General features: G+C 41.3%; 2 protein-coding genes across 4 annotated transcripts; one reads left to right on the top strand and one right to left on the bottom strand.

The window, feature by feature from the left end:
- Window positions 1-744: 744 nt before the first annotated feature.
- On the bottom strand, window positions 745-15,818 carry Abhd13 (abhydrolase domain containing 13). The gene is made up of 2 exons (XM_042697129.1): window positions 15,568-15,818; window positions 745-5,588 (listed from the first exon to the last, which is right to left on the bottom strand). The coding sequence occupies exon 2, from the start codon at window positions 5,566-5,568 to the stop codon at window positions 4,555-4,557; it is 1,014 nt and encodes a 337-aa protein (XP_042553063.1). The 5' UTR covers window positions 5,569-5,588; window positions 15,568-15,818; the 3' UTR covers window positions 745-4,554.
- A 1,646-nt stretch (window positions 15,819-17,464) lies between these two features.
- On the top strand, window positions 17,465-25,130 carry Lig4 (DNA ligase 4). 3 transcript variants are annotated; one of them, XM_042697270.1, is made up of 4 exons: window positions 17,465-17,489; window positions 19,665-19,735; window positions 20,703-20,839; window positions 21,402-25,130. In XM_042697270.1, exon 4 carries the CDS (start codon window positions 21,438-21,440, stop codon window positions 24,171-24,173), a length of 2,736 nt encoding a protein of 911 aa, XP_042553204.1. In that variant the 5' UTR covers window positions 17,465-17,489; window positions 19,665-19,735; window positions 20,703-20,839; window positions 21,402-21,437; the 3' UTR covers window positions 24,174-25,130. The 3 variants fall into 3 exon arrangements, with proteins under 3 accessions (XP_042553204.1, XP_042553206.1, XP_042553205.1); XM_042697272.1 differs by lacking the exon at window positions 19,665-19,735 and having other exon boundaries at window positions 17,468-17,489; XM_042697271.1 differs by lacking the exon at window positions 17,465-17,489 and having other exon boundaries at window positions 19,606-19,735.
- The last annotated feature ends 1,234 nt before the right edge of the window (window positions 25,131-26,364 follow it).

The following is a 26,364-nucleotide window of genomic DNA, read 5'->3' as shown; positions in this document are numbered from 1 at the left end:
CCTTCTTTCTTCTGCACCCAGCTCCCCAGACACAAGTCCTATCTTTATGTCTAATTCCATGCTTGTCAGGAGATAGCAGAAAGGAAACCAAGTTTTTGGAGAATAAAATGAGAGAAACTCTTTAGGAAGCAGTGTTTCACCTTTGGACTCAGGTTTGGGATCTTTCAGAAGCACAGTAGGAGCTCTACTTCCCATGTCACATGTTGGGGATGGCTCAAGGAATCGGGGCACTACCAGTCCTAACTGTGCTGAAGAAATACTCAAGCACACAAGTGCCTCGTTAGAGAATACAGGTTATGGACCGGTAAAGGCCAAGGAAATATCACACCATTTTAATTATCTGATACCATTAACTAAAAAAAGATAGAAGAAAAAGCCTAAGAGTTTCTTGGAAAAGCACTTTATGAATCTTAAAGGCTAGAACAAAACTAGAATGGTCAGTGTATCCATTCCCAGAGCCAGTCAATGAAAGGGAGGCTTAGGGTCCAGCCTTTCAGCAGCAGTTCATAGAGAACAGTTCTAATGCTAGCTACATTAAATGCATACAGGAGGGTAACACTCTTGAGGGAGACAGAAACATAATTTCTATTTTTTACCATACCATTAGAATTAAAGTCATTTCATTTCAGTGCAAACTCAGGAAATTTATTTATCCATTTGGAAGAAACTTCAATATCCTATGATAGAATTTACATTAGCAGAAAATTCTTAAGACTAAATACAAACTATCTTAAGACATGAATCGAACTTTCAGTGATTTATTGCATTTGTCAGTACATAAAAATAGGAAGTATATTTTAAAAGAAATTTATTGTAAAAAATGTAAATGTTTCCTTGCCATGGTTTGCACACAATGTACTCTGACATTCCATAGTTATAAAATTTTATTACTATTTCCAATAAAATATGGCAGATAACAAAATGATTCACTTTACTTACTGTGAATATACTTGAATATGTTGAAAATAACTACTATTCAGTATATGCTGTACTGACAGAAACTGTTATAAATTATGTGAAACACACACCCGTCACATCTGTATTTATGGCACTCTTTGTAAAAAAAAGTGTCAGTCGTACATAATCCTATTTTTAATCTCTATTTTTAAGGTACAAAATATAAATGGAGGTATATCTCCTCTATTTGGCAAAAATGAGTCGATCAGAATTAGAATGACAGTATTTACGTTGCCATACAAACGGATTATTTCTGACTGGCTAAGATGACGTGCATGTTATGGAATAAACATTTGCTATTCCAGGAATTTAAAAAATAGACACCTGTTCTGTCATTCCCAACTTTACCTGAGTGATATGAAAATGCATGTAACTTCAAGTGGATAATCAAAGGGCTATTTATTACTCATCTTTCCTTTCATAGTTCTTTTCCATCATTATCAAGTATAGGAGGAAAAAGGGATAGTGAAGATTGAGAACTTCAATACCTCAGTTGTGTCCTAAATCAAATTAGTGACATCCTTCTAAAAGTTCAAATTTACTCTTAACCTCAAGGAAGAGAACCATGTGAACCAAACTCTGCTATTTGCCCTTGCAAGACAGTCTATATAAAATCAAATATGACCGCCTCATTGATTACATCAAACCTACTCCCACCATAGCCGAATCTCACAAATGTAACAGATGGCATAAATTCTCTATCGTAATCATCCCAGTGATGTCATGCCAGAGTTGTAATTCTTACAATAATCAAGCTGACTACAGCTCAACACAAGCTTAAGCTGCTCAGTGACAAAATTGAGGACAGTATTTTAATGAAAATATAAAAATTAAAAAGTCAAAATGTTAGGAGTTGCAGTGTCACATGCCCTGTCTGCCTTCAAAGGCTTTACCTCTAAATATTTTTAGTTCCCTTTCACTAACCTTATCAGTTAAATAGGAACTGTGTCACATTTCCTGCCTAGTGGTTTCTATCCTGTCAGCATTCTTCTGCCTGTCATAAATATTTCTTCTTTTAGTTTGTGCTATTCTTTTTAGAATACTTTTTGTTACCATACATACTGTCTCCCCCTACCACACCAGTAATTTTCCTTAAAATAATGGGGCTTTTAGATTATATTCCTAACCGAGTTTTCTCTTGTCATACTTAAGATTATGATTCCCAAATTTTCAGTACTTTTAAAGTAATTCCTGCATGTTTACAGTTGCTCTTGTACACATAAGCCAGAAATTAACATGCAAGATGGACACAAAGCCAGTCCCATTACAGATGAAGCAACAACAACAAAGGTATGACTAACGCTGAAGTCCTAGAGCTCAAGACCAACGTCTCTGGCCACAAAATTAGAAAAAGTTTCCAAACTCTTGCTAGAGGCTTCATGGCCACTGACAATACATGTTTGTTTTCGACCCCGACTGTCTGAAAAACAGTCTCAAACACATTAGTTGGTAAATAAAGATATACAACCCTAAACATAACCTCTGCCCTTAGCTGCAGAAATAAAGGTCTTTAACGGAAGAATGAAATAGAGATTGCACAAGTGTTCTAAAGTATCAAAATAAAAAAAAAAAAAAAGAAGGATGAACGAAGGGAAAGATAAAGGAAGGCATAAGAAACATGGATGCAATTTTTATAGTTCACCAGCATAATGCTTACAATTAAAGCTGCTGGAATTCCTCCAGTGTGCAGACTGCATGACGTCATGCAGACACGAGGCGTGCAGAGCACTCTGTAAACCTGAAACCATGAGACATATAAGGTGTACCACGAAAGCTCATTCCTAAATATACTATTTTGTTGCATTATTTTTTTCCATTTTAATTCATCACGATTTAGGACAGTCATTCTACAGAGCAAGGAATGACAAGATAAAAAGTAACCTTTAATTGTGGTGAATTTATACATACAAAATACACCTCCCATAATAGGAGTTATCAACTCCTAAAAAACAGGACTTTATAATAATTTATAGAAAACCATTCTTTAGAAATCACACTTTATATAATTTATCTCTTCCTAAACACTGGCATAAAGTGAATATGTTAAGAATCCTACTTGGCAAAGTATCTCTAGTCCTATCTCCAGGGAGAGGTTTTAAATTAGTGACTCCTAATTTTTCTGCTCTAGCTGCTTGAAGAAAGCCAATAAATACAGCTAAAATATTCTATGCTCAACTTGATATAATAATGTGCAGAACTCAATCATACCTAATGCTTGAAGACTGTTTGCAACAACCTGGCATAACATTCGTTCATAGCTTATATTTTTGGTAAAGGAAGTCTTGCAAGTTTCAAGCAGCTTCCTTTCTACATGAAGGCTTTTCCATATGTCTAAATACTACTTCTCACCTACAGCCATTAAATTGTTAATGTGGTAATAGGTTCTATGTCAGAAGGCTTGGGAATTCCTTCATTCTCACATGTAATAAAAAAACTAGGAATAAATAACGTTTCCTAAAATAGCCTCTTGATGTAATTCTATTTCACATCAACTAGAATATTAAGCACACATTATTTTTTAACCTTTGTAACTTTTATTTTCAAAAGGCCCAATGAGGAGGTGTATGACTGAAGTAGTAGAGCCCTAGTCTGTGAAAAAATCCTAAGAAATGGTATCTTGCTTCTGATGGGTTAGGTGCACACACCTATATACTGAGACTTCAGTGTGGAAATTTGATAAAATAGTATGTACAATCATGTAACAAGGCTTCCTAGGTTAATTGTTAGTTAAGTTCTAATCTTTATTATGACTACGATTAGTAGTTCAGCTGTAGACTTACAAAATTGACAGAAGCTAAAATTTTTTGCCACCAAAATTACAAATTTTAAAAAGTTTATGCACAAAGAGCCGCAATAAAGTTCTCTATTTCTATCAGCCATGATCCAGACTGTACCTAACAAAAACACGGTACATGTATACTGGAAAACACAGTCCCATTTATTCATAAGAAACAGCTGGATCTCAGCCTTTACCAGGGAAAAATTCAAGGGCAACCTGCACAGAGGCCTCACTTCCACTTTTTGCAAAAACAAAATAGAGTTTACATAAAAATAGATATAACCCAGGTAACCATATACATTGGTATATGTCCAGTGCTATTTACATTAAAAATGCTGCGTTGCATAAGTTGAGGAATAAAATACCATCATGCATTTCATTTTAACTTTTAAGGTGAAAAATGCAGTTACAGAACTAAGTTTGCTTACCATGATTGTCCCAATAATTACTAGAAGAGGAATAACGCCCTAAGGCCTCTTGTTCTCGTACCTCTGTCACACCTTAAGTGGAACAGACATCAAATCACTTATGCAACAAGAAACTTTTGAATAATCTCTATTATACTGACATAGTAAACAAAAGTTATGGATACAAAGCACACTGAAAGTTTTGTATGAAATAACCATAACCCAAAAAGTACAGTTCTTCAAAAGTAAAAATAAAACCATTTGGATGATCATAAAGGAGCACTGAGGTCCTTTCAGAATTTAATGTTACTCTTCAGACAAGTACAGACATGACACGCTTCTAGAAAGGAACATTCTTTATCATCCTGCACAAATTAAAATACAAATGCATTCATCAGAAAAATGGGGACACTATATAATGGTCACGTTGGATGCAGTTTTTGTCATCTCTTCTGGAGAATGGCTCTTCACCACCTCTTTGATGAACTGCTCCAGTGCAGGGAAATAGCCTTGGCACTGCCACGTGTCGTTATGCGTTCCCTCTGGGAAAATGGCCAGCCTCTTAGTCCGAGACGGGGAGAGCTCATAGAGCTGCTTCATCATCACTGGTGGAATTAGCTGGTCAGAGAGTCCGGAAATGAAGAGCGAAGGCATTCTGCACTGGGAGATTTTTCGGTAGGACAAAAACTTATTTTTGTAGCACCATAAAGGAAGGTAACGCATTGGGAAGAATGAAAACAAAGTGCTGGCCATGTGTGGTATGCTTAGAAAGGTGTTCTCCACCATGATGGCTGAAATCCTGTGTGAATTCTCGGAAGCCAGATGAATAGCCACTGCCCCCCCCAAGGAACGGCCAAAGAGGAAAACTTTGGTCTTGTCAAGGTCGGGCCTCGTCATCACGTAGTCCAGCACGGCTTCCGAGTCTAAATACAGTCCTTCCTCGCTGGCTGCACCTTCGCTTTTCCCATAGCCTCGATAGTCGACGAGCAAAAGATTCACTTTGAGGTTAACCAACATGAGCAGTGCATTTGGTAACCTGTGACCTATGTTGCCCGCATTCCCGTGAAAGTAGATGACAGTCGGGGAGTAGGGTGAATTGTCCCCGGTGTATCGTATCAAAATCAGATTCAGACGCACTCCATCTTTGGTTCTGATGAAAATGTTTTCATGAGGAATACCGGTGGGCATGGGAACATAAAGGCGTGAAGAGGATGGCTGTTCTGGGAAGTAAAGCAATACATCCTGGAACTTATACAGTATACCCGCTATTGATATGAATATTAACAAAAGCAAGATAATGCCTCCATGCAGATGGAATGTCACTATTAAAGGTAAGAGAGAAATGCGGCACAGAGCCCAAGACCAGGAAGCCAAGGCTATCAGCCATCTTTCAATGGAGTTCCAGAACATCCAGGACTTTTCCATTGTAGCTCTCTGTAAGTATCCTAAAGAGGGAAAGAGAGAGAATATCAATGATTCACACACACTGCTTATTGTAAAAGTCTGACCTACAATGTGGCCTTGGAGCTGACATCACCGGTGCCCACTAATCTTCCCTGCCCCTTCGTGTCTCAGTAGTTTCCAGTCTGCCTAATCTTTCCAAACCATACGTATGACGGGCAAGCATTCCAGTGCTTCTGGTTTATGTTAAACAAGCTTTGTGTGAATAAAAGTCCATACATGAGAGCTTGTGTTCAGTGAAACAACACATTTGCTTATATACAGTGCTTATGTGTTCTCTGTCCTCACTGACCTGAGGGAAGAACCAGTTTATGGTAGTCCCAGTTTTACATCTGAGGAGATGAAGCTGGGGCCATCCCCCAATGCTCCAGGCATAAGAGGCAGGAGGCAAAAAGCACAATTCCAACATACCTGTGAATCCACTGTCTCCGGTAAACTACTATGTGGCTAGATGACTTTAACCAGGGACACTCTGATATAATTTAATGCCATTTCTCTTTCACAATACAGAAAAATATATTATAACTGAATAATGAATCTTTTCGAACTTGAACCAAAAGCCTGTCACCTTTTCTACATTCTCACAAACCAACACTGCCACCTAGTGGTAGCAAGTGGAATGCTGAGGACAAGCACTTGGAAGGGGCAAACCTGATTCTTGGCCAGGCGGATGGTTCACACCTGTAATCCTAGCTACTCCGAGTCTGAGATCTGAGGATCACGGTTAAATAAAAAGCCAGACCAGGCAGGAAAGTCCATGAGACTTTTATCTCCAATTAACCACCAGAAAACCGGAAGTGGCACTGTGGCTCAAGTGGTAGAACACTAGCCTGGAGCTGAAGCGCTCAGGGACAGTGCTCAGGCTCAGAGTTCAAGCCCCACAACCAACAAAAACAAAAAACAAAATGAAAACCCAAAAGACGCAAAAAATACCTGATTCTCTAAATATTAAATATGGCTAATAAAGGATCATTTTACCATCTACCAGTTATTTGCCAACAACTTACAATAGTTATGTATATTCCTTTAAAGAAAATAAGCCTCAGTTAACATATATGGTCACGTAACTTAACTTGGTTGGTTTTTTATGTACAAGTAACTTCTGCATGGTTTTGGTTTGTTCCCAGAATTTTTTATTAGAAAATCTGACAGTAAACTGGCATTAACATCTCATATCAAAGTAAAGTAAGTCTGGCTGGGGATATAGGTCAGCAGTAGAGCACTTGTGCAATCCAAACATGATTTTTTTTTTTGCCCTGCACTGTAAAACAACCAAAGCAGAAACAGAGACTTTAATTTTGGCATTGCGTAGGATCTAAATGTTTTTTGGTAATTCACATATTCTGTTTACATACAGGACATATGTAAATATATAGACCATATCTCCATATATAAACTGTATATCTCCATATATAAACTATTACATAGTCTATTTACACATTCATTGAGAAAGACACACAGGTGCTATAACCCTACAGCATTTAGCAAATAGGTTACTATTTCTTTAAAAATACAGTGTAACAATGTCTGGTGCTGGTGGCTCATGCCTGTAATCCTAGCTACACAGGAGGCTGAGATCTGAGGATCCCGGTTCAAAGCCAGCCTGGGCAGGTACATGTGAACTTCCTATAGGCAGCAGTTAAAAAAAATTATTTACTAAATTTGCTCAGTCTTGGTTAAAAAAAAAATACCACAAGCCAACCACTATGATATATCATCATCCTTTTATAGACTCTGATGATCTGATAGTCAATGAAACTGAAATACTACATATAATAGTCAACTGCACAGAGGCTAAGCCAGTATTCAGTAAACGTTCCATTTCTACTTTTCTACATTAAGAAGTTAGGGGCTGGGAAGGTGGCTCAGTGGTAGAGCGCTTAGCCTTGCATGCTCGAGGCCCTGGGTTCGATTCCTTAGCACCACATAAGCAAAAAGAAAAAAGCCGGAAGTGGCGCTGTGGCTCAAGTGGTAGAGTGCTAGCCTTGAGCTGAAGAGCTGAGGGACAGCGCCTAGGCCCAGAGTTCAGGCCCCACGACAGGACCCCCCCCCCCCAAAAAAAAAATAAAAAAAAAAGAAGTTATTTTGTAAATGAAGGAGAAATTGTCTAATATATTGATCAAAGCCATAGTTACTGGAGAGCATTTAATCTGGAGGGATGATACATGTTTTGACACTTTAGAGCTGGGTAGATTGGAGCTTTGTAATAATCTACATATATATCATGAATAATTTCAGAAATCTGGTTTACTTTCAACCACTTCTTTTACAAATACTGTGCTTTCTATGTCCAGATGTCTTCTTTTCATATAAAGATATATACATATATATGTATATATAGATATTTGGTCATGGGGCTTGAATTCAGGGCCTGGATGCTGTCCTTGAGCTCTTTTGCTCAAGATTAGTGCTCTACCACTTTGAGCCACAGTGCCACTTCTGGTATTGGAAATTGGAAATAAGAGTCACACAGGACTTTCCTGAGTGGGTTGGCTTTGAATCGTGATCCTCAGATCTCAGCCTCTGGAGTAGCTAGGATTATAGGCATGAGCCACTACACCCAGACCCAGGTTTCTTTTCTTCTTCTTCTTTTTTTTTTGCCAGCCCTGAGCTCTATTCAAAGCTAGCACTCTACCATTTGAGCTAAAGAACCACTTCCAGCTTTTTTTTTGTGATTATCTGGAGATAAGAGTCTCATGGACCTTCCTGCCCAGGCTGGCTTTGAACCACAATCCTCAGATCTCAGCTTCTTGCATGGCTAGGATTACAGGTATGAATGAGCCACCAGCACCTGGTTATCTTTTCTTATTTTTAAATTCTATGGTCTTATCAATAAGATCCTCAAGATAAATATTTACCCTTTATAGTGTTCTACTTTTGATGAAAAAAATAAAGCTAGGATAATATTTCTTAGACCTGCTCGAGAGCAGGCATATTAAAAGATTCATGTAGATGAAAGAATTATATTGTTAGGAGAAAATTAAGGTAGTATTGATTATTGACAATTGCTGTGTCTGTTCAGAGGTGATGTTATTACAAATTTTGGGAAATCAAGACTACATTTTAATAGCAAACATATTTTTAAGGTGATGCATTTAACTGTTATTCTTTTATATCACATAATTTTGAAGAATACCAATTTTTCTCCAAGTTTAATTATGTGCATATGTTTTTGTGATTTTGATGTGCAGACCATCTAAATGACACTGTCTAAGTATTGATCCCTTCTTTGTGTTTTTTATTTCCATGTAAATGTACTGTTATACGTTTAAAAACAAAAAAGGAGGGTTAACAAAGCCTTTCTCTTTTTCTGTAAAAAAGCAGCCTGCGGTTAACCTTCCAGACTGTTTCCCTGGAAACCTGATAACCTGAAATATTAATGTTGTTTCTAAGCAACGCTATTTCTCATAAAAAAAAGAGCTACCTCTGGCCCAGAGGGCAGAGGAAGGGCCAAGGGACAGTGGCTAGGGGCCTCTCTGCATGAGCTCTGAGATGGAATCAGTCTGTCCTTGATGATCCTGGGTGACATGTCCAAATACTGTGACAAAGACACTATGTCTTGGGAAGCAAGCAGCTAAACCAAGTGCCTGCTCCCTTTCAAGTGTCATCTTTCTCTGGTCCTCAGCTGACTTGTGCTGACAGGGGTTCCCGACCTGAATCCTTCAACAAAGCAAAAATAGCTGGCTCTCAGGATGGAACTTGGGTCCTAGAGTATGAACAATTCAGCTGATCCCAAGTCTTGGCCATCTTGGTGAGTGAAATAATTCACTGTTCCTGAAAGTATGTACTCTGTGACAAGAACTTTATGAGAAGTGCGATGGGAAGACAAGGATCTTCTGTCAGGGTTTTCTGCCTGTTGAGATGCACTAGCTTCATAAACCACCAAGAGAAATGATGCCTTAGTCACTACCAAACGGGTTACTCCGTGGGAGAGAAACTAGATGTGTTCTGTGAAGGACACAGAAACAGCCAACAATCGTTCCTCTGCGCCTCTCCTGGGTTACTCTTGGGTAATGTTCACCTGGTTCCTGTTTCCCACGTGAAGGCTGGCCTTCGCCCTGGTCTCAGTTGTCTGTCATGTCTTCAGAGCTGATCTCACAGGCCACACAAGCATCTCTACAACTCATCAGTTTGTGGCGTTAGTCACTCCCTGTTAACTCTGTAAACACAGAGAACCTGGTGAGTGAGCTCTTGTGAACCATCTCCTAGAGGGTAGCCCTCAGCGCGGTAGCACGGGTCTCCCCTCCCCTCTCCCCCCACTGCACTGCTGCACCCTGAGGTGGTGGTCCCCCTCCCCCCTTCCCCATTGCACCCTGCGGTGGTGGTCACTCTCCACTGCTCCCCCGCAGCCAGCACACTTCAATTCCTGTTTTTCTCTAGCCTTTCTTCCTGGAGGCAATTCCCAAGGTTTTGTCCATGTCCATCCCCTTATTACTTCTTATTTAGATTGGGACAGTCCCCCCTAAATCTCAAAAACTGAACCCATCCTCCTTTGCACCAATGTTTCACACACAGTACGTTCATTATGACCAAAAAGGCAGGGCATGTAGGCAAACACATGCTTTAAAAGCATTAGCTTGATTCCAAGGCTCTGTATCTATGTAAGCTAAAATTTAATTATGTTTTATGGTATCAAAGAGTCACTAATTATAGTCAGGCACCTATAATCCTAGCTACTCCGGAGATTGAGATCCTAGCATAGAGGCTGTGTCCACAAAACACCACTTCAGGACCTGGGACTTCCACTAGAGTCCCACAGTTCATACCAAGCCTACTCCTTAAACAATCGTCATCAGGTTCTAATATATCCTACTATACTATTCAAATATGAAAGGTATCACCACAAATGATATGTGCAGATACTGCTATACAGTGGTTAGCCATTTTAATACTTGTGTAAGCTATTTAAGAATGGTAAATATGCTACAGTCTTTGCTCTCAGACAGAAACAGGTGCAGAAATACATGACTAGACTTGTGTAGTCCTTCATTTACAGAGGACACAAGGAAAATGGAAGACAACTGCTTTGAATGCAGCAAGGGAAAAATCAGAACTTTACATAATTCTAGTCATCTACTTGGGTTTCATCACACTTGACTACTTATAGAATCCAAATGAAAACTTAAACTTTTTAAAAACAGGACAAAGCATAGTTCCAGAGTTAAATATTTCTACTAATTTCTATTGAGCAGCTGTCTGTCACATATTTCTAATCACTTAGCACAATTATCCTGGAATTATTTAGGAATTGGAAGTAATTAAAAGCAATATTTAAATAGATACTTGGCAAAGACAGTGTACACATAAGCAGAGCATTGAGCTTTAAAGGCTCTAAGTCAAAGATGGACTGATGCCAGTGGTTCTCAAAAAAGGCTGAAAAGGAGCCTCTTAAGTGGCCCACAAATCAGGTCAATGGTCCACACTCACTGTAATACTACTTACCTTTTCACTGATTGACATCTGCACTACTAGTCTCTAAGCAGTGTTGGAGAAGGAGCTGGAACCTTACCAAGAATCAAGTCAGTAGACTGGGTGTGACTACAATTCACATTCCCACAAGCTCAGGAAGATCTGGAGCCTACCCAACCATCAACACAAAGGTGGGGGGTGCGGGGGGGAAGCACAACTGCCACCCACATCAATGTGAACTCATGGAAAGGAGAGGGAAGTCAATTTCACTTACCAATGGCATTAAGATGCAGTGAAAATTAACTGTACTTCAACCAGGAAATATACATCTTTTTAATTCACTGTGTGAGATATGTGATATGTGTTCTGTAGGGAAATAATTTCACCTGGAAGCTGCTCTGGCTAGTGTTTTTATTGCTTTTTTTTTAAATCTATCTTTTAAGTGGCAACATTTTAATTTAAAAAGACAGCTGACAAACTGGTTCTTAGAATGAAGTTTCTAATTGCTCCGTACCATTTAAGAGAATATTCTGATGCTTTTGCAGCTATGGCCATACTAACATATATACGTTTGGATAACATATTAAACGTGACAGAATTTACAAGAAACAGTCTAACTCAATAAACCACTATATTCTAAAATGACCAAAGAATAGTGTCACAAATTCACTCCAGCCTGAGTGAAGTGTTCATCACTGGATAAACCAATGAATTTTAACATGTCAAGACAAAACTTCATTGACATGGATTTTGGACATGATATCTAACACTTCAGGAACTGTAAGAGAACCCAGAATTCTCTGCTATGACAAGGCCATTACTTCTCTGCTTAGTTCATTTTCTCATGTCTTACTTTTCTAAAAGAGCCCAAATGCAGAACATGATACTATGCCTATCTGCTATATAAGCAGATACTATTTTTTTAATGTTAAAGAATGCCACTGTCATTTTTTGTAGTTATTACATATAAAGTATTTATAAGTACGCAATGGACTTAATGCTATTCATTTATAAATGCCCACTACTAAATTCCAACACTAATAACACCTTTATAACCCATATACAGAAAAAAATATTTGGGGTAGTAAAGTGGTCAATGGATTAAAAACTTGAAGAATGTTGTTCTTATCTAATTTAACTAACTTTATTGCTTTTCCTCTCAGATCCTCCATTCTTTCAAATTAAGACTACTACATATCATATAATTACATCCTTTGTTCATTATAAATATATTTAATGCTTTTTACTTGCTAATATGATCTAAAATTAAATGCAAACAAATACATCAAGAACCAAATCTCGAACTATAAGAATGGATGCATTTTAATTAACAATGCCCTAATACTAGCAGAGCAAACTGATCAGTCTCTTTTTTCTACCGAAGGTCAAAAGTGCCCACAAATAAAATTATTTAATACTTATTCTATATTCTAATATGTACTAATGAATTCTACATTATTCTAATTATTTTTAACTAAAACACTGCACATTGTATTGCACAGTACATATCTGCAATACTGGTTCCACAGAAAATCTTTGAAAAAGATTTTCTATAAGTGAATTACCTACATGTGAATTCTCAAATGATAAAATTTACATAATGACTAAACAGTTACAAATGTAATATATGTCTTAAATTGAAGAGAACTTTGTATTATCTGCAGAATTATAGAAGCATTATGGCTTTATAGCATCATAGGGTAAGTGTGTCTACAGGTTAAAAATGCATGCCTCCAGTAACAGAACCATGTGCAGGTTCAACTGAGTGCTGTGAAGAGTGGCAAGGTGGTGCTCACCGTGCAGAGGCTAGCATGGCTCGTTTACAGATGGGACTCGCAGCTGCCCATTGCCTTTCAGGCACAGAACACTCAGACTCAGCACCCCTACATCAGTACACCTGCTAAGCGCTGGGAAGGGAGGAAACCATGCCAGCTGCACAGCTGAAATGGAAACACAAATAGCTGCTCTCTGTGTGCTGGAGACACCACAGAATGAGCTGTCCGTTTCCCTCATTGCTACCCACATGCCATCAGTAACGAACAAGCGTATGAATAGTCCTGGGGACAAGTGCACAGCCAGTGCTCAGGGAGATGCTGGAGGCAATGCAGGTTCCAAGAGCATCTGAAACCTGTAGGAGCGTATCCATCAGAAATTATGCTGGGTAGGAACTTAGTAATATTTTTGTTTGGCTCTTTCCTGAAATACTGAAGACTTGGCACAGTAATTTTTGACAAAAACTAAAAACGACAGATTATCACCATGGAAGCCAATTACAATTTGTTCTGACATTATAAGCCCCTTCAAGTATGAAAATGGTAAACAACAGTAAGAAATCCACAAGCTTAAAAATGCAGCCAATGGCTGTTATTAGAATTTGTACTCATAATAAAATTAAGGAAGTTTGCAACTTATGTAACCTATGAACTAGATAAATGGAACTTATTTTCTTATGAAACCACTTCAAGATCCGGGTTAGTTAGGGAAGGTGCTCAGGCCATGGCCTGGAAATGCTATCGTCATAAATGATTGCAGAAGAATCACCATTCATGATCACTACCGGTTAAGATTAAGCAGGATAAGGCATAGTAATGTGCTAGAAAGCAGGTGGGGTGATTTGAAAAGAAAAGCTTGACTAAAATGAAAGCTTTTTAGCATCTACTCTAAAAGTAGTATTTAAGAACTTCTGATTTTCCCAAGACAATTAAACATGACTCTTTGAGAAAGTAGAGCTTTAAGATTTTAGGATCTTTGAGGAATTAAATGAGTTCTAAATTAGTGAAAAAAAATAGAAACACATCCCCCTGAAATAAAGTGGCAAGAGACAGACAATAACTTCTGGTATTTATACTAAAGTACATTGTTGGCCGAGGACAACTTGGTCAGTAAACCCTCTTACTCTCATTGCAAAGGATCTTGGCTGTGTCTGAGACTCGGGGCAGTGAGCCAGGAGCTACCTGCAGGCACAGGTGTGGAAGCTGCCTTGCTTTCATCATTTCTGAATTTACTGCCAATGGAAGTCAGTATGGTGCAGGCTAAAGGAGACTGTGTAGGGGAACGGCCTATTAGTAGGTATCTTCTGCCAACTTACTTGGCCTGTCTAAATGTATGTTTCCTCATAAGTGAAAGAACTGAATCATTTAACCAAAATATTGCTGAGATCAAACACAATACTGTGCTAATAATCTATGAAACAAAATGTGGAGTATTTTTCTTACCTCCTGTAGCAGGGTAAGTGAAAGCAAGTACACCTGGAGCCCTACTGGACTTGGATTAATTAGTGGAAAGGGGTTACTCATATGCACACAGGACATAACCAAGCATTGCCTCTGTTTTCTGTCCACACCAAGCTTTCTGTGGATTGACTCCCACTGCAGCCGTCCCTTATTGCCATTTGTGTGCAAACTTGCAGGGAACAACTTACTCTGGCAGTGTGATAACCAGTCTCGGAGGCTGTCAGTTCTGTGCTGAGAGTGACTTCATGTAATTCCACTCTACATTTTCAGTCTTCAGAGCTCTTTCTAGTGCATTGCAAGCTTGACTGAGTGAAGACTGCACCTTAGTCACTAAGCCAGTAACCACCAGTGTATTGTTACTTCATCATGGGAGATGATAGGTAGGAGACTGTGTCTGAGGCCCACACCGAAGAATAAAGAAAAAAAGAAAGAAAAAGATCCTACTTGAAAATAAGGTTAAAAAAAAAAAGGTATAGTGGTGTGGCTCAAGTGGTAGACGCCCCTACCAAGAAAAGATGGAGACCTTGGGTTTCAAATCCCATACCATTAGATAAAAAAAAAAATTAATATTTTAGGTAAAGATATCTGATCCACACAGCATGCACGCAATACTGATAGCGCACACCAGGAAGACCTGCTAAAGACTAGCCTCTAAACGTCCAGCCAGCACACGCTCGCATCTTCACGCTCAGAGACCCTCGCACAGCGAAACAGGTGCAGAAGCGCTGCTCAATGGCAGGCTGGTTTTGGGTTCTGATACCCGGGCCAGCCACGTCGATGCTGCACTTGGCTTAAAACCAACGAGGACAAGGATCAACCCCCCCCCCCCCACCCTCCGCCACCCCCCGGCAGACTCCCCTTTCCGCGGGCCGTCCCGGTCCTCCGGAAACACCCACCGAACTTGCAGGTATTCGGGGGTCGGAAGCGACGCGGCCAGCTCATGACGCCGGGCGTGGCGGCTGGGTGGCTCCGGGGTGAACGTTGACTTCCCCCCGGGGGGGCGCCGGGCGGGGCGGGAGGGGGCGCGGGCAGAGGGGCCAGGGAGGAGGCTGGCCCGGCCGGACACGGAGCGGACCAGGGGGGCCGGGAGGGCAGCGACGCCGGCGGCCCGGGTGGCGTGCGCACCTCGATCTCCCGCACAGGTGCGTGTGCGGTGGCAGACGGTCGAGTCGGGGTGCCGGCCCCCCTCCCCGTCGGTGCGCACGGCCCGGCCCGCCCTCCCCCTCCAGCCCCCCCAGCTCGGTCCTCCCGCCCCCTCCCTCCCCCGACCTCCCTCGGGAAGGCCCGGCCCGCGCAGCCCCGCGTCCCCGGCCTCACTTACTCAGACCTGCCGGCAGGCCGCGCAGTCGGCCGCGGGCTCGAAACCGGGCGCCGCGCAGCAGCGTCGCCCCGCGCCGCGCCGCTCGCTCCTCCTCATCGTCCTCCCGCAGTCCAGGGGCCGCCGCCGTCGCCGTCTAGCCAGGAGCTCCGGCGACGCTCTTCTCTGCGGCCCCACTTCCGGCCCGCGCCCGGGTGTCGCCCGCAAACGTCCCCGCCGGCTCCCACATCACCTGAGCGCCGTCCTCCACCCGGGGTGGGTTGGGAGGGGGGAGGCGGAGAAAGAGAGCGCGAGCCCGGCCTCCGGGCATGCGCAGAAGCCACGTGACGAAGGGGCGCGCGACGGCGGCCGGGATGGACAAGATACCCCGGCGCGGCGAGCGGGGCACTTCTGCGGGTACATCGAGTCCCTCTTTCCTTCCTCGGAGCACCGGGAGACGTTTTAAACCCATGCCCCAGGCTTCTGGGTTGAGAGGGGGCTGGGATGGAGCCGGGCTGGGAGGACTGGAGCCGGTAACTGAGCACACAAGTGCTTAGTTTCTGCAGAACCGATTGTGTCTGTCTTGCGGGGTTGTCAGGGGTGTTTAAAGTTCCAGAATTCAAAGCGTTGCCCTATTTTCCTTTTTTAACCTCTGTCAGAGTGAACCTTCAAGGACAGAGGCAGGCCTGAATCCTGCGCAACTTTTTGATGAAAAAAGAACTCAAAATTGTTTTTTCCTTTTATTTTTCCTTCCTTCCTTCCTTCCTTCCTTCCTTCCTTCCTTCCTTCCTTCCTTCCTTCCTTCCTTCCGTCCCTCCCTCCCTCCCTCCCTCCCTTCCTTCCTTCGTTCAAATTTTACAAAAGCACGAGAACATGGGAACAAGTTAGACTGCAGCCTGGGAACCTCGCACTTCGTTGGCTTTCCTGTCAAACTCGCTTTGCACTGACAGTTGACTACAGATGTTTGCGTTCCCTTCTCCATTCTATGTGTCCAAATTTATATATACAAAAGACCGTTCATAGGTTTTTGTTGTTTGTTGGTTAGTGTATTCACAATGTATCCTGGTCTCCTATTTTCACCACCTGGTAATTGCCAAGCACTAAAGCATACCGTTTACCAAAAAAAAAAAAAAAATTAAACGAATAATCACAACAAATAGAAAGGTCATTAGAGAAAAACCTTGGTTCTCTTTGACCCAAACAGATAAAATAACACAATAAATTGGAGATTGGAATTTGCCTAGCTTCATAATCTATGGCTGTTTGCCTCAGTGATACAGCTCTCAGCATTGTAGGAGCTCAGTGGAGGTCGAGAAAGACACAAATGCACAATAATAAGTAAACAGAGGAAGAATTGGGGCAGCGGAGAGAGGTGCGCATGATCAAGTAGTCCCAGTGCCGGTCTGGCTTGGCTGGTCATTGGCTGGTCACCTTCAGTTCAGGTTCGGAGGGGTAGCAGGGAAGTGGTTATCGCTGTCATCACTGGAGGAGAACAGCTGGATCTCATGATCTTATCTTCCTTTAGGGGGCAGGAGGGTGTGAGGGGAAATTGTTCCTTCCTTTGGAGACAGTTTCCCTAGTGGTGATAGTTTCAGTCCCTTGTCTAAAAGATCATCAGTGTTGCCCTTCCTGGAACCTTTCAGTTGGCAAGAAAGATTCCAAATAAAGTACAGGTGTAACATGGAGACTGAGGCGCCTAGCTTCCTCCGCTTTCAGTTCATTCGTAGCCCCAATTACAGGCTTAATTAAATTCCCGCGTCCTTCCTGGGTCCTCCCTGACCACGCCCCTGGTCAAGCCACGCCCCTATCCTCAGAGGCCCGCTCACCTCGACGGTGACGTCACGACTCAGGGCCCCAGGGCGCACGCGCTGACAGCAGCTGGCGGAACCGGCTTCTTGCAGAGGCAGCTTCCGGTCTGGTAGCGGCGGAGGCGGTACCTGCGTGAGGTTGGTGCGGCGGGCGCTGGTGGGGCCGGGGGGCCTCAGCGGGGCTCTGCGCGGGAGTGGCCGGGACTCTTCGCGCTCACCTAGCGGGGCGGCGTGCGTGTCCCGTCTCCTCAGTCAGCAGGACCCGGCCTCAGACCCGCAGCGTCCTAGGTCTTGACCGGGCACCTCCCACCCGGCTGCTGCCCGCCTGGGGAGAGCGGGGCCGGGGGCTGTGGGGGATCGGGGCCGGGGGCTGTGGGGGGATCGGGGCCGGGTGCTGTGGGGGGCCCGGGGCCCGTAGGCTGTGGGGACCGGGGGCTGTGGGGGGGATCGGGGCCGGGGGCTGTGGGGGGATCGGGGCCGAGGGCTGTGGGAGGATCGGGACCGGGGGCTGTGGGGGATCGGGGCCGGGGGCTGTGGGGGGATCGGGGCCGGGTGCTGTGGGGGGATCGGGGCCGTGGGCGGGGGGGGGGACCGGGGGTTGTGGGGGTCAAGGGCCCGGAGGCTGTGCAGACAAGGGATGGGCTTTGCGGGTGACACCGCCGCCCCAGGCTAGGCCCGCGTCCAGCTAGCGTCCAACTGGCGTCCAGGCCGCGCTGAGGCTCCTGCGGGTCCTGGGAACCGACGGGCTGGTCTGGGTCCTGCGGACACCTGGACCCCAGGTCACAAAGGGGGGCCCGTGGGCCTGGGAGTCGTCCCTGGACGGGGAGGAGGGTTTGGGATGACCTTGCGGGGCCCCAGTGCCGCCGGAATGGAAAGGAGGCCAGGTTTGGGGGGAATTGCCTTCTTGCTCCTCTTGCACTTGGTGTTTCATTAACTTTCTGCCCCCACGTTCCCCCAGCTGCTGCTTCCTTTCCACGGACTCCCGGTAGGACTGTAGGGACTGTGGACGCCCAGGGCCCCCTCCAAGCCTCACCCTCTCTCTCAGAGACAGTCTGTCGGGATTGCTAGAGAGGAATTTTATTTGTACCGTCACTTTCTTTTACTCTGATATAATAGCGCTCAATCACCTTCTGCCTTCACTAAGTAAAACCTGTTGCTTTGTTTGTTGTGGCCATTGGTAGCAGCCACATGGACGAGTCATTATTGTGTGCTGTCTTTTTTCTTGAATGCTCTGTCATATCAGTGCTAAAAAGTGGCGCATTTTCTTCTCTATCCCCCACTCCTTAATGCTGAGTGTGTTGTCAATATTAGATGTTAAATGTTGCTTGGATCAGCAGGTGATGAAGAAACAAAAGTATCACAGATCCAGTAGTGCCTCCTGTAGCAGCTTTTGCAGAGTTTACATTTGAACTTAGGTTTTTTAGACTGCAGCCTGAACCCTTACAAACTTCTTTTGTCCTAATAAAAATGGAAAGCATCACCTAAATACCCTCACATGTAAAATACAATGGCAGTTCTGATGCTTGTTCATTCAGTTTAAATAAGCAGAAATTTTTATGTCTGTTCATTTTACAGTAATTTTGTAATGCTGTTATCACATATAGTCCTTTTAGTTTCTGTGGATATCTAAGCCATTACATAAGTTTCACCATAATTATTAAGTAATTTGTTTTAATGGGATTTGTGAAGGGGACGTTTTGGGACCTATAGAATCTGCACATGAATCTGTAAAAAGTATAGACTCGTACTTGAACATCCAGAAAAGTATTTCTTAATATCATATTACCTCCTTTATGCATGAGCTGTAAATGTAGATTATATCATGATGAACCCACTTAAGGGAACCAGGTGGTGGTGTCCGTTACACAAACCAAATTCAGCAAGGGGAAGCAGTTACTGTAATCGTAGATAAAAGTCTTAAGAGTCCCAGGTGGCTTTATGTCTTGATCTAACCCAGTCAGTAGAAACTTGTGTTTCCTTTATCAGAAATTAGATTGAGAAGGTTTTGTTTTTTTTTCTCTAGCCACTAAATGGCTGTTGTGAGCCACTGCCAATGCAGTCAGAACCTAACTTCCCCCAACAGCCATGTTGGTGTGTGTTTAACCTGCCCATGACCTTTTATGATGTGCTTTTTCCAGAACTCAGTTTCAGGTATTAGCAATTCATTCAGCAAAGAAACCTACTATGTATCCATTACTGGTCATAAAAATTATAGCATGATATCTGGCCACTAGAGATTGTATTTGTGTGTCTGATTTTTTTGCTGGAGTAAAGAATTGGCATACATGGACTCTCATGTTCTTTCCACCACAGTAGATTCCTGTACTCCTTAAGAAGCTATTTGGAACAAATGGAGCAGTCAGTGGTCCTCACTAGACACTATGGTAAAAATGAACTATACAACATGTATATGGGGAGAAGAGGGAAAAACTGAGAGCAAGGGAAAGGGGTGACATTGTAAAAAAAAAATGCACTTATTACCTGACATGTAACCCCTCTGTGTATAACCTTTATAATAACAAAAAGTTAAAACTAAAAAAAGGAGAAAGTTAAAACTAAAAAAAGGAGCTACTTAGTCTAGAGAACAGTGACTCAAACCTCTTAATATCTACTAAGGTAGTTGAGATAGGAGAGGATTGGACTGAAGTTCAAAGACAGGCCAGGCAAAAAAGTTCAACAGATTTCCTTCTCAACCAAAAGCCAAAACTGGGTGTGATAGTACTTAAAGGGAGTATATTCAAAGAATTGTAGTCCAGGTATTTCCCAGGGTAAATGTGTGACTATTTGAAAAGTAACTAAAGCCAAATGTGTTGGGAATGGCTCTTAGTTGACAGATTGTCTGCATAGCAAGGTCAAGGCCTTTGATTCCATAAGCTATTCTCTCTAGCTGAGGAAGAGTAAGTCTCATTGCTGGATAAAAAGTCTGTAATGTCTTTGGTTCTTATGGCGGGCATCAGACACCCCAGTGTGAGGACAGCATATGCTGGGGTACCAGCAGGTGTCTGAAGCCATAATATAAACCATCATTTTAATTTATTCCTCCATTTAACTTGATGTCATGTTTGGTAAAGTTTGTTTTAATGCTTTATAGTTGAAACCACATTGAAACAACTTGAGTATTATACATTTCAGTAGACCTTTCAAGGATAATTTAAACTTTAAAGAAATTTCACATTTATTGCAACCACTTTAGGAAATACTCTAGATAATACCTCAATAGTATATACATGATTTATTCTGTGATTTGAGAAGACTTAAATGAAAATGCTCTGTTTTAAGACATTTTATTTTTGTTAAAGCACTCAGCATTTTATTATAGTTAGTTCTCATTGTATCCCTTTTTCTTTGCAGAATATATACTTTTTAGAAGCAGAAGCATCCCCTTTGCTGTAGTACCATCCTGGCCAATAATCACTGAATACATGGAAATAAATGGCATGAAAATATGAACAGAAAAAGTACATAAATGAATTCATATTTGCAAAACTGTAAGTAACTGTGATAAAAATGCATAGGTAAATGTGAGGAAGGCATTTGAAGTTGGGTTTTGAACACCAGTGTTTTGGCAACATTTGGAGTGAAGATGTGAATGTAGACATAGAATAAGCTTGTGTGGCTAGAAGAGGATTCCTGTTTACTCTTGATGAAGATTTCAGAATTTCTAAGCAGGAGCCTAGAAATGAAAGGACTCATCTGATTTTGTTTTTTTTTGCTTATTATTAGCAATAGTCTGTCGTGTTATATGCTGAGTAGAATAGCAATGTGATAGCTTAACTCTGAATGTTGGCCTTTAGGGAGTAAGATCATTAAGATTATCTGTCATTGCTATAAATATAAGGATGTGGGGTGACACTTTTGGTAATAAATGCTGGTTAAGACTTAAAGAAAAACTGTCATTAAATGTAGAGGTTGATCTTTTGTAGCACTGATCTTTTTTCATTTCATAAGCATTAATAAATCTTATGATTCAGATGATATCTATAAGATCACCATTGTTATTCAATTGGATTTTACCTTTCCCTTAATGTCACTCTCTCTCTGCTTTACTAGTTAAACCCAAGGATTTACTCACTCCTAACTGCCTCCATGGCTGCATCACACACTTTACAGACAGTTGCAGCTCATGTTCCCTTTGCGGATTTATGCTCAACTTTAGAACGAATACAGAAAAGTAAAGGTCGTGAAGAAAAAATCAGACACTTCAAGGAATTTTTGGATTCATGGAGAAAATTTCATGATGCCCTCCATAAGAACAAAAAAGACGTTACAGACTCTTTTTACCCAGCAATGAGACTTATTCTTCCTCAGCTAGAGAGAGAAAGAATGGCGTATGGAATCAAAGAAACAATGCTTGCTAAGCTTTATATTGAATTGCTTAATTTACCAAAAGATGGGAAAGATGCCCTCAAACTCCTGAATTACAGAACACCCACTGGAGCTCGGAGCGATGCTGGAGACTTTGCAATGATTGCGTACTTTGTACTAAAGCCAAGATGCTTACAGAAAGGAAGTTTGACTATACAGCAGGTAAATGAACTTTTGGACTCTGTTGCCAGTAGTAATTCTGACAAAAGGAAAGACTTAATAAAAAAGAGTCTGCTTCAGCTGATAACCCAGAGCTCAGCACTTGAGCAAAAGTGGCTCATCCGAATGATTGTCAAGGACTTAAAGCTTGGTATTAGTCAGCAAACTATATTTTCGGTTTTCCATAGTGATGCTGTTGAGTTGCACAATGTGACCACAGATCTGGAAAAAGTCTGTAGGCAACTGCATGATCCCTCAGTGGGGCTCAGTGATATTTCTATCACTTTGTTTTCTGCCTTTAAACCAATGCTAGCTGCCATTGCAGACATTGAACGCATTGAGAAGGACATGAAAAACCAGGGCTTCTACATTGAGACAAAGCTGGATGGAGAGCGTATGCAGATGCACAAAGATGGAGATGTGTACCAGTACTTCTCCCGAAATGGGTTTGACTACACTCAGCAGTTTGGTGCTTCTCCGAGGGAAGGTTCTCTTACCCCTTTCATTCATGGTGCATTCAGACCCGACGTACAAGTCTGTATCCTTGATGGTGAAATGATGGCCTACAACCCCAATACTCAGACGTTTATGCAGAAGGGAGTTAAGTTTGATATTAAAAGAATGGTAGAAGATTCTGACCTGCAAACTTGTTACTGTGTTTTTGATGTATTGATGGTTAATAATAAAAAGCTAGGACGTGAGACCCTAAGAAAGAGGTATGAGATTCTTAGCAGTACTTTTACACCAATACAAGGAAGAATAGAAATGGTGCAGAAAAGACAGGCTCATACTAAGAATGAAGTAGTTGATGCATTGAATGAAGCAATAGATAAAAGAGAAGAGGGGATCATGATCAAACACCCTCTGTCTATCTATAAGCCAGACAAAAGAGGTGAAGGATGGTTGAAAATTAAACCGGAATATATCACAGGCCTAATGGATGAGTTGGACATCTTAATTGTGGGAGGCTACTGGGGAAAAGGTGCTCGGGGTGGAATGATGTCTCACTTTTTGTGCGCTGTGGCAGAGAAGCCCCCTCCTGGGGAGAAACCCTCCGTATTTCACAGCCTCTGTCGTATTGGCTCAGGGTACACCATGAAAGAACTGTATGATCTGGGTCTGAAATTGGCCAAACATTGGAAGCCTTTCTCAAAGAAAACCCCACCAAGTAGCATTTTATGTGGCACAGAGAAGCCAGAAGTATACATTGAACCATGTAATTCTGTCATCGTTCAGGTTAAGGCAGCAGAGATCGTCCCCAGTGAAATGTATAAAACTGATTGCACACTGCGTTTTCCCCGAATTGAGAAGATAAGAGAGGACAAAGAGTGGCACGAATGCATGACGCTGGGTGACTTAGAACAACTTAGAGGGAAAGCATCCGGAAAGCTCGCGTCGAAGCACCTCTATGTAAATGAAAATGATGAACCTCGAGAAAAAAAGCGGAAAGCTGCCCCAAAGATGAAGAAGGTTATTGGCATTATCGAACACTTAAAAGCACCCAACCTATCTAATGTAAGCAAAGTTTCTAATGTATTTGAAGATGTTGAGTTTTGTGTTATGAGCGGAACAGACCAACATCCAAAGCCAGAGCTAGAGAGCAGAATTGCAGAACTGGGCGGTTACATAGTACAGAATCCAGGACCAGACACTTACTGCGTAATTGCAGGGTCTGAGAACATCAGGGTGAAGAACATTATTTCTTCAGATAAACATGATGTTGTCAAGCCTGCGTGGCTGTTGGAGTGTTTTAAGACCAAAAGCTGTGTCCCCTGGCAACCTCGCTTTATGATTCACATGTGTCCCTCAACAAAACAGCATTTTGCTCGTGAATACGATTGCTATGGTGATAGTTATTTTGTTGATACAGATTTGAATCAACTGCAGGAAGTGTTTTCAGGAATAAAGAATTCTAGTGAACAGACTCCAGAAGAAATGACATCTGTGATCGCTGATTTAGAATACCGTTACTCATGGGATGGTTCTCCTATTGCCATGTTTCGGCACCACACTGTTTATATGGACTTGTATGGGGTCATCAATGACTTGAATACCAAAATCGGGGGAACAAAATTAGCTATTATGGCCCTAGAACTTCAATTTTATGGGGCAAAAGTTGTTTCCTGTTTAGCTGAGGGGGTGTCTCTTGTGATTGTTGGACAGGACCAAAGTCGTGTTGGAAAATTTAAAGCTTTCAGAAGAACTTTTAAGAAAAAGTTTAAAATCTTAAAAGAAAGTTGGGTAACTGATTCATTAGACCGGGGTGAATTGCAAGAGGAAAATCTGTATTTGATTTAGAGCTGGCTTCTGAGGAAAGCTTTGGATCTGAGAATGCAAAGGTGAATGCAAAGCATTAAGCAGTATTTCATTTTTGCCTTTGAAAATCAGGACTTAAAAAGTGCTTTTACATATAAAGAAACATTAATTTCACCTTTTAAAACAGAAAAGGAACTGAATGACCCAAAGCCTAGAAATTCTCTTAGCAGTATCAGTACTTGGGATTTTTATCCAAAAAAATCGCATAATTTAAAGAATCTAAACTTTTGACTCAGATATTTAAAAAATACATTTAGAGGGCTTTAGTGAAAGTATTGAGTTAAGCAAACTTTTCTAGTCAATTAAAATTTTTGATAGATTTTTGGCTAATAAGAGTATTATACAAAAATGGGCATAAGACCTACAATTGAGCCTGCAACAATGTCTTTTTACTTGAAGATAGATACCTCCTGTGAATGGGAAATGTTGAAAACATTTATAATATCAGAGACAAACACTAATATATAATACTTGGTCATATTTTTATCTTAACTTGAATGAGACATAATAGTTTAAATACTTAAAACCCAACTGATTTTTAAAAATTAGATCACATTTAATTCTTTTCCTAAAATAGGATATCTTGGAGTGTTTTATGTGAATTTATACTGCATTATGAATAGTACTCAGAGTGATTTTCCTCGATACAATCCATTGAGTGGGTGTCATAGTGACATAATCTTATTGGCTTTTATGAATAGGCTATTTAATGTCGATATGTACAATGTATAGTGCATCTTGATTTGTGGATTTGTGAATCAAACTTGAGATGCAGCATATGTTGAAAATGTGCTTTCATGCTAGCCCTCAAAGAGGGGAATTTGGTGTCTGAGGTGCTTACTGTACATAGATTGTTTGCAAGTAATTTGCAGTTTTATTGGAATAATAGAAAGATGTTTGCTATATTTAAATAAAATATTTAATATATTATTAAAGTAACCTATGCTTATGTTTGCCTTATTTTATAACATTGACTTCATTCGATCATGGTATTAATGCATATTTGAACTCAAATATTTGCTTGTTAGTCTGGTGTTCTACCAACTGAACCTGTTTGGCTCTGATTATTTTTGAGATAGGATCTCATCTTTATTTTAGAGCTGGCCTTAACCACAATCTTTATATTTATGCTTCCCTTATAGCTGAATTAACAGAGGGAACCACCATACCCAACTTTTTACTGGTTGAGAAGAGTTTTCACATACTGCCCAGGCTAACCTTGAACTGCCATCCTCCTAGGTCTAGGATTACAGGTCTGTACCCCCATGTCCAGCTTGTAGGTCTGCTTTTTAATTGGCCTAAATCAAATACCTTTTGAGGTCCTTGCATTTCACATTACCAAATGAGCTTTAGTAAGACTTTCAATTTGTATATTTTTGTCCTTATTGGGAAAACTACAATATACAAATGAGTATAATGGGTGAAAAAGCCATAATTTTACCACAAAGATAATAGTACTGTCATTTTAAGTTGCCCGTAGTAAGTGCAAAACCACCATTCAGGGTAACAGGTGGTCATAAAGTTAGCCAGCATTACTTATTTTAATTATTTTTCAGTAAGTGGCCAGAATATTTACAGGTCACTAAGTGCATCATCACCCAATATGCTGTTGAATTACTATAACATGCCTTGTTAACCCATTACTGTTCAACTTGTAGGTTATATCGCCATACTACACCCACTTTTCCTATGAACCAGTGTGACAAATCCTTTCTGTAGTCTATGTACACAAGTGCTTTTATTTCTTAGAAGAAATAACTACTTGTTCAAAGTTATCCTTTTTTTTTCACCTTGATATACACTGAAAAACCTTTTAAAAATGGCTTTCTCGATTTCTCTTGTCTCCCTCATGTTTGCAGTTAAGTTGCTTATTGATGGGTCCACTTGTAAAGTTTATTAAAGAAAATACATATAAAAGGAGATATGAAGCTGTATACTCCATTCAGTTTGAACAGTTATCAGTGATCCATCTTTCCTGATTTTGTCTCTATATTATTTTAAAGCGGTCTGGGATCCTGTGTTGTCATCTCTTTTACTCTTCTTACTACGTAATGTAAGCTTTTCAAGCAAACAATCCTAATTGTCCTTACCTTATCCTATATTCTCACCTCTACCGCATAGTCATTTACATTAGAGCTTCATTCAGTATGTGGCCTTTTGCCACCTGTGACAA

Source organism: Dipodomys spectabilis, unplaced genomic scaffold, assembly GCF_019054845.1.
Source record: "Dipodomys spectabilis isolate Male_0828 unplaced genomic scaffold, ASM1905484v1 ptg000215l, whole genome shotgun sequence".
Lineage (NCBI taxonomy): Eukaryota > Metazoa > Chordata > Mammalia > Rodentia > Heteromyidae > Dipodomys > Dipodomys spectabilis.
This window is presented reverse-complemented; position numbering and strand designations above follow the sequence as displayed.

Excerpts from the sequence above, each read along its gene's own strand:
- Abhd13 (XM_042697129.1), bottom strand. The coding sequence starts at position 5,568 with ATGGAAAAGTCCTGGATGTTCTGGAACTCCATTGAAAGATGGCTGATA.
- Lig4 (XM_042697270.1), top strand. The coding sequence starts at position 21,438 with ATGGCTGCATCACACACTTTACAGACAGTTGCAGCTCATGTTCCCTTT.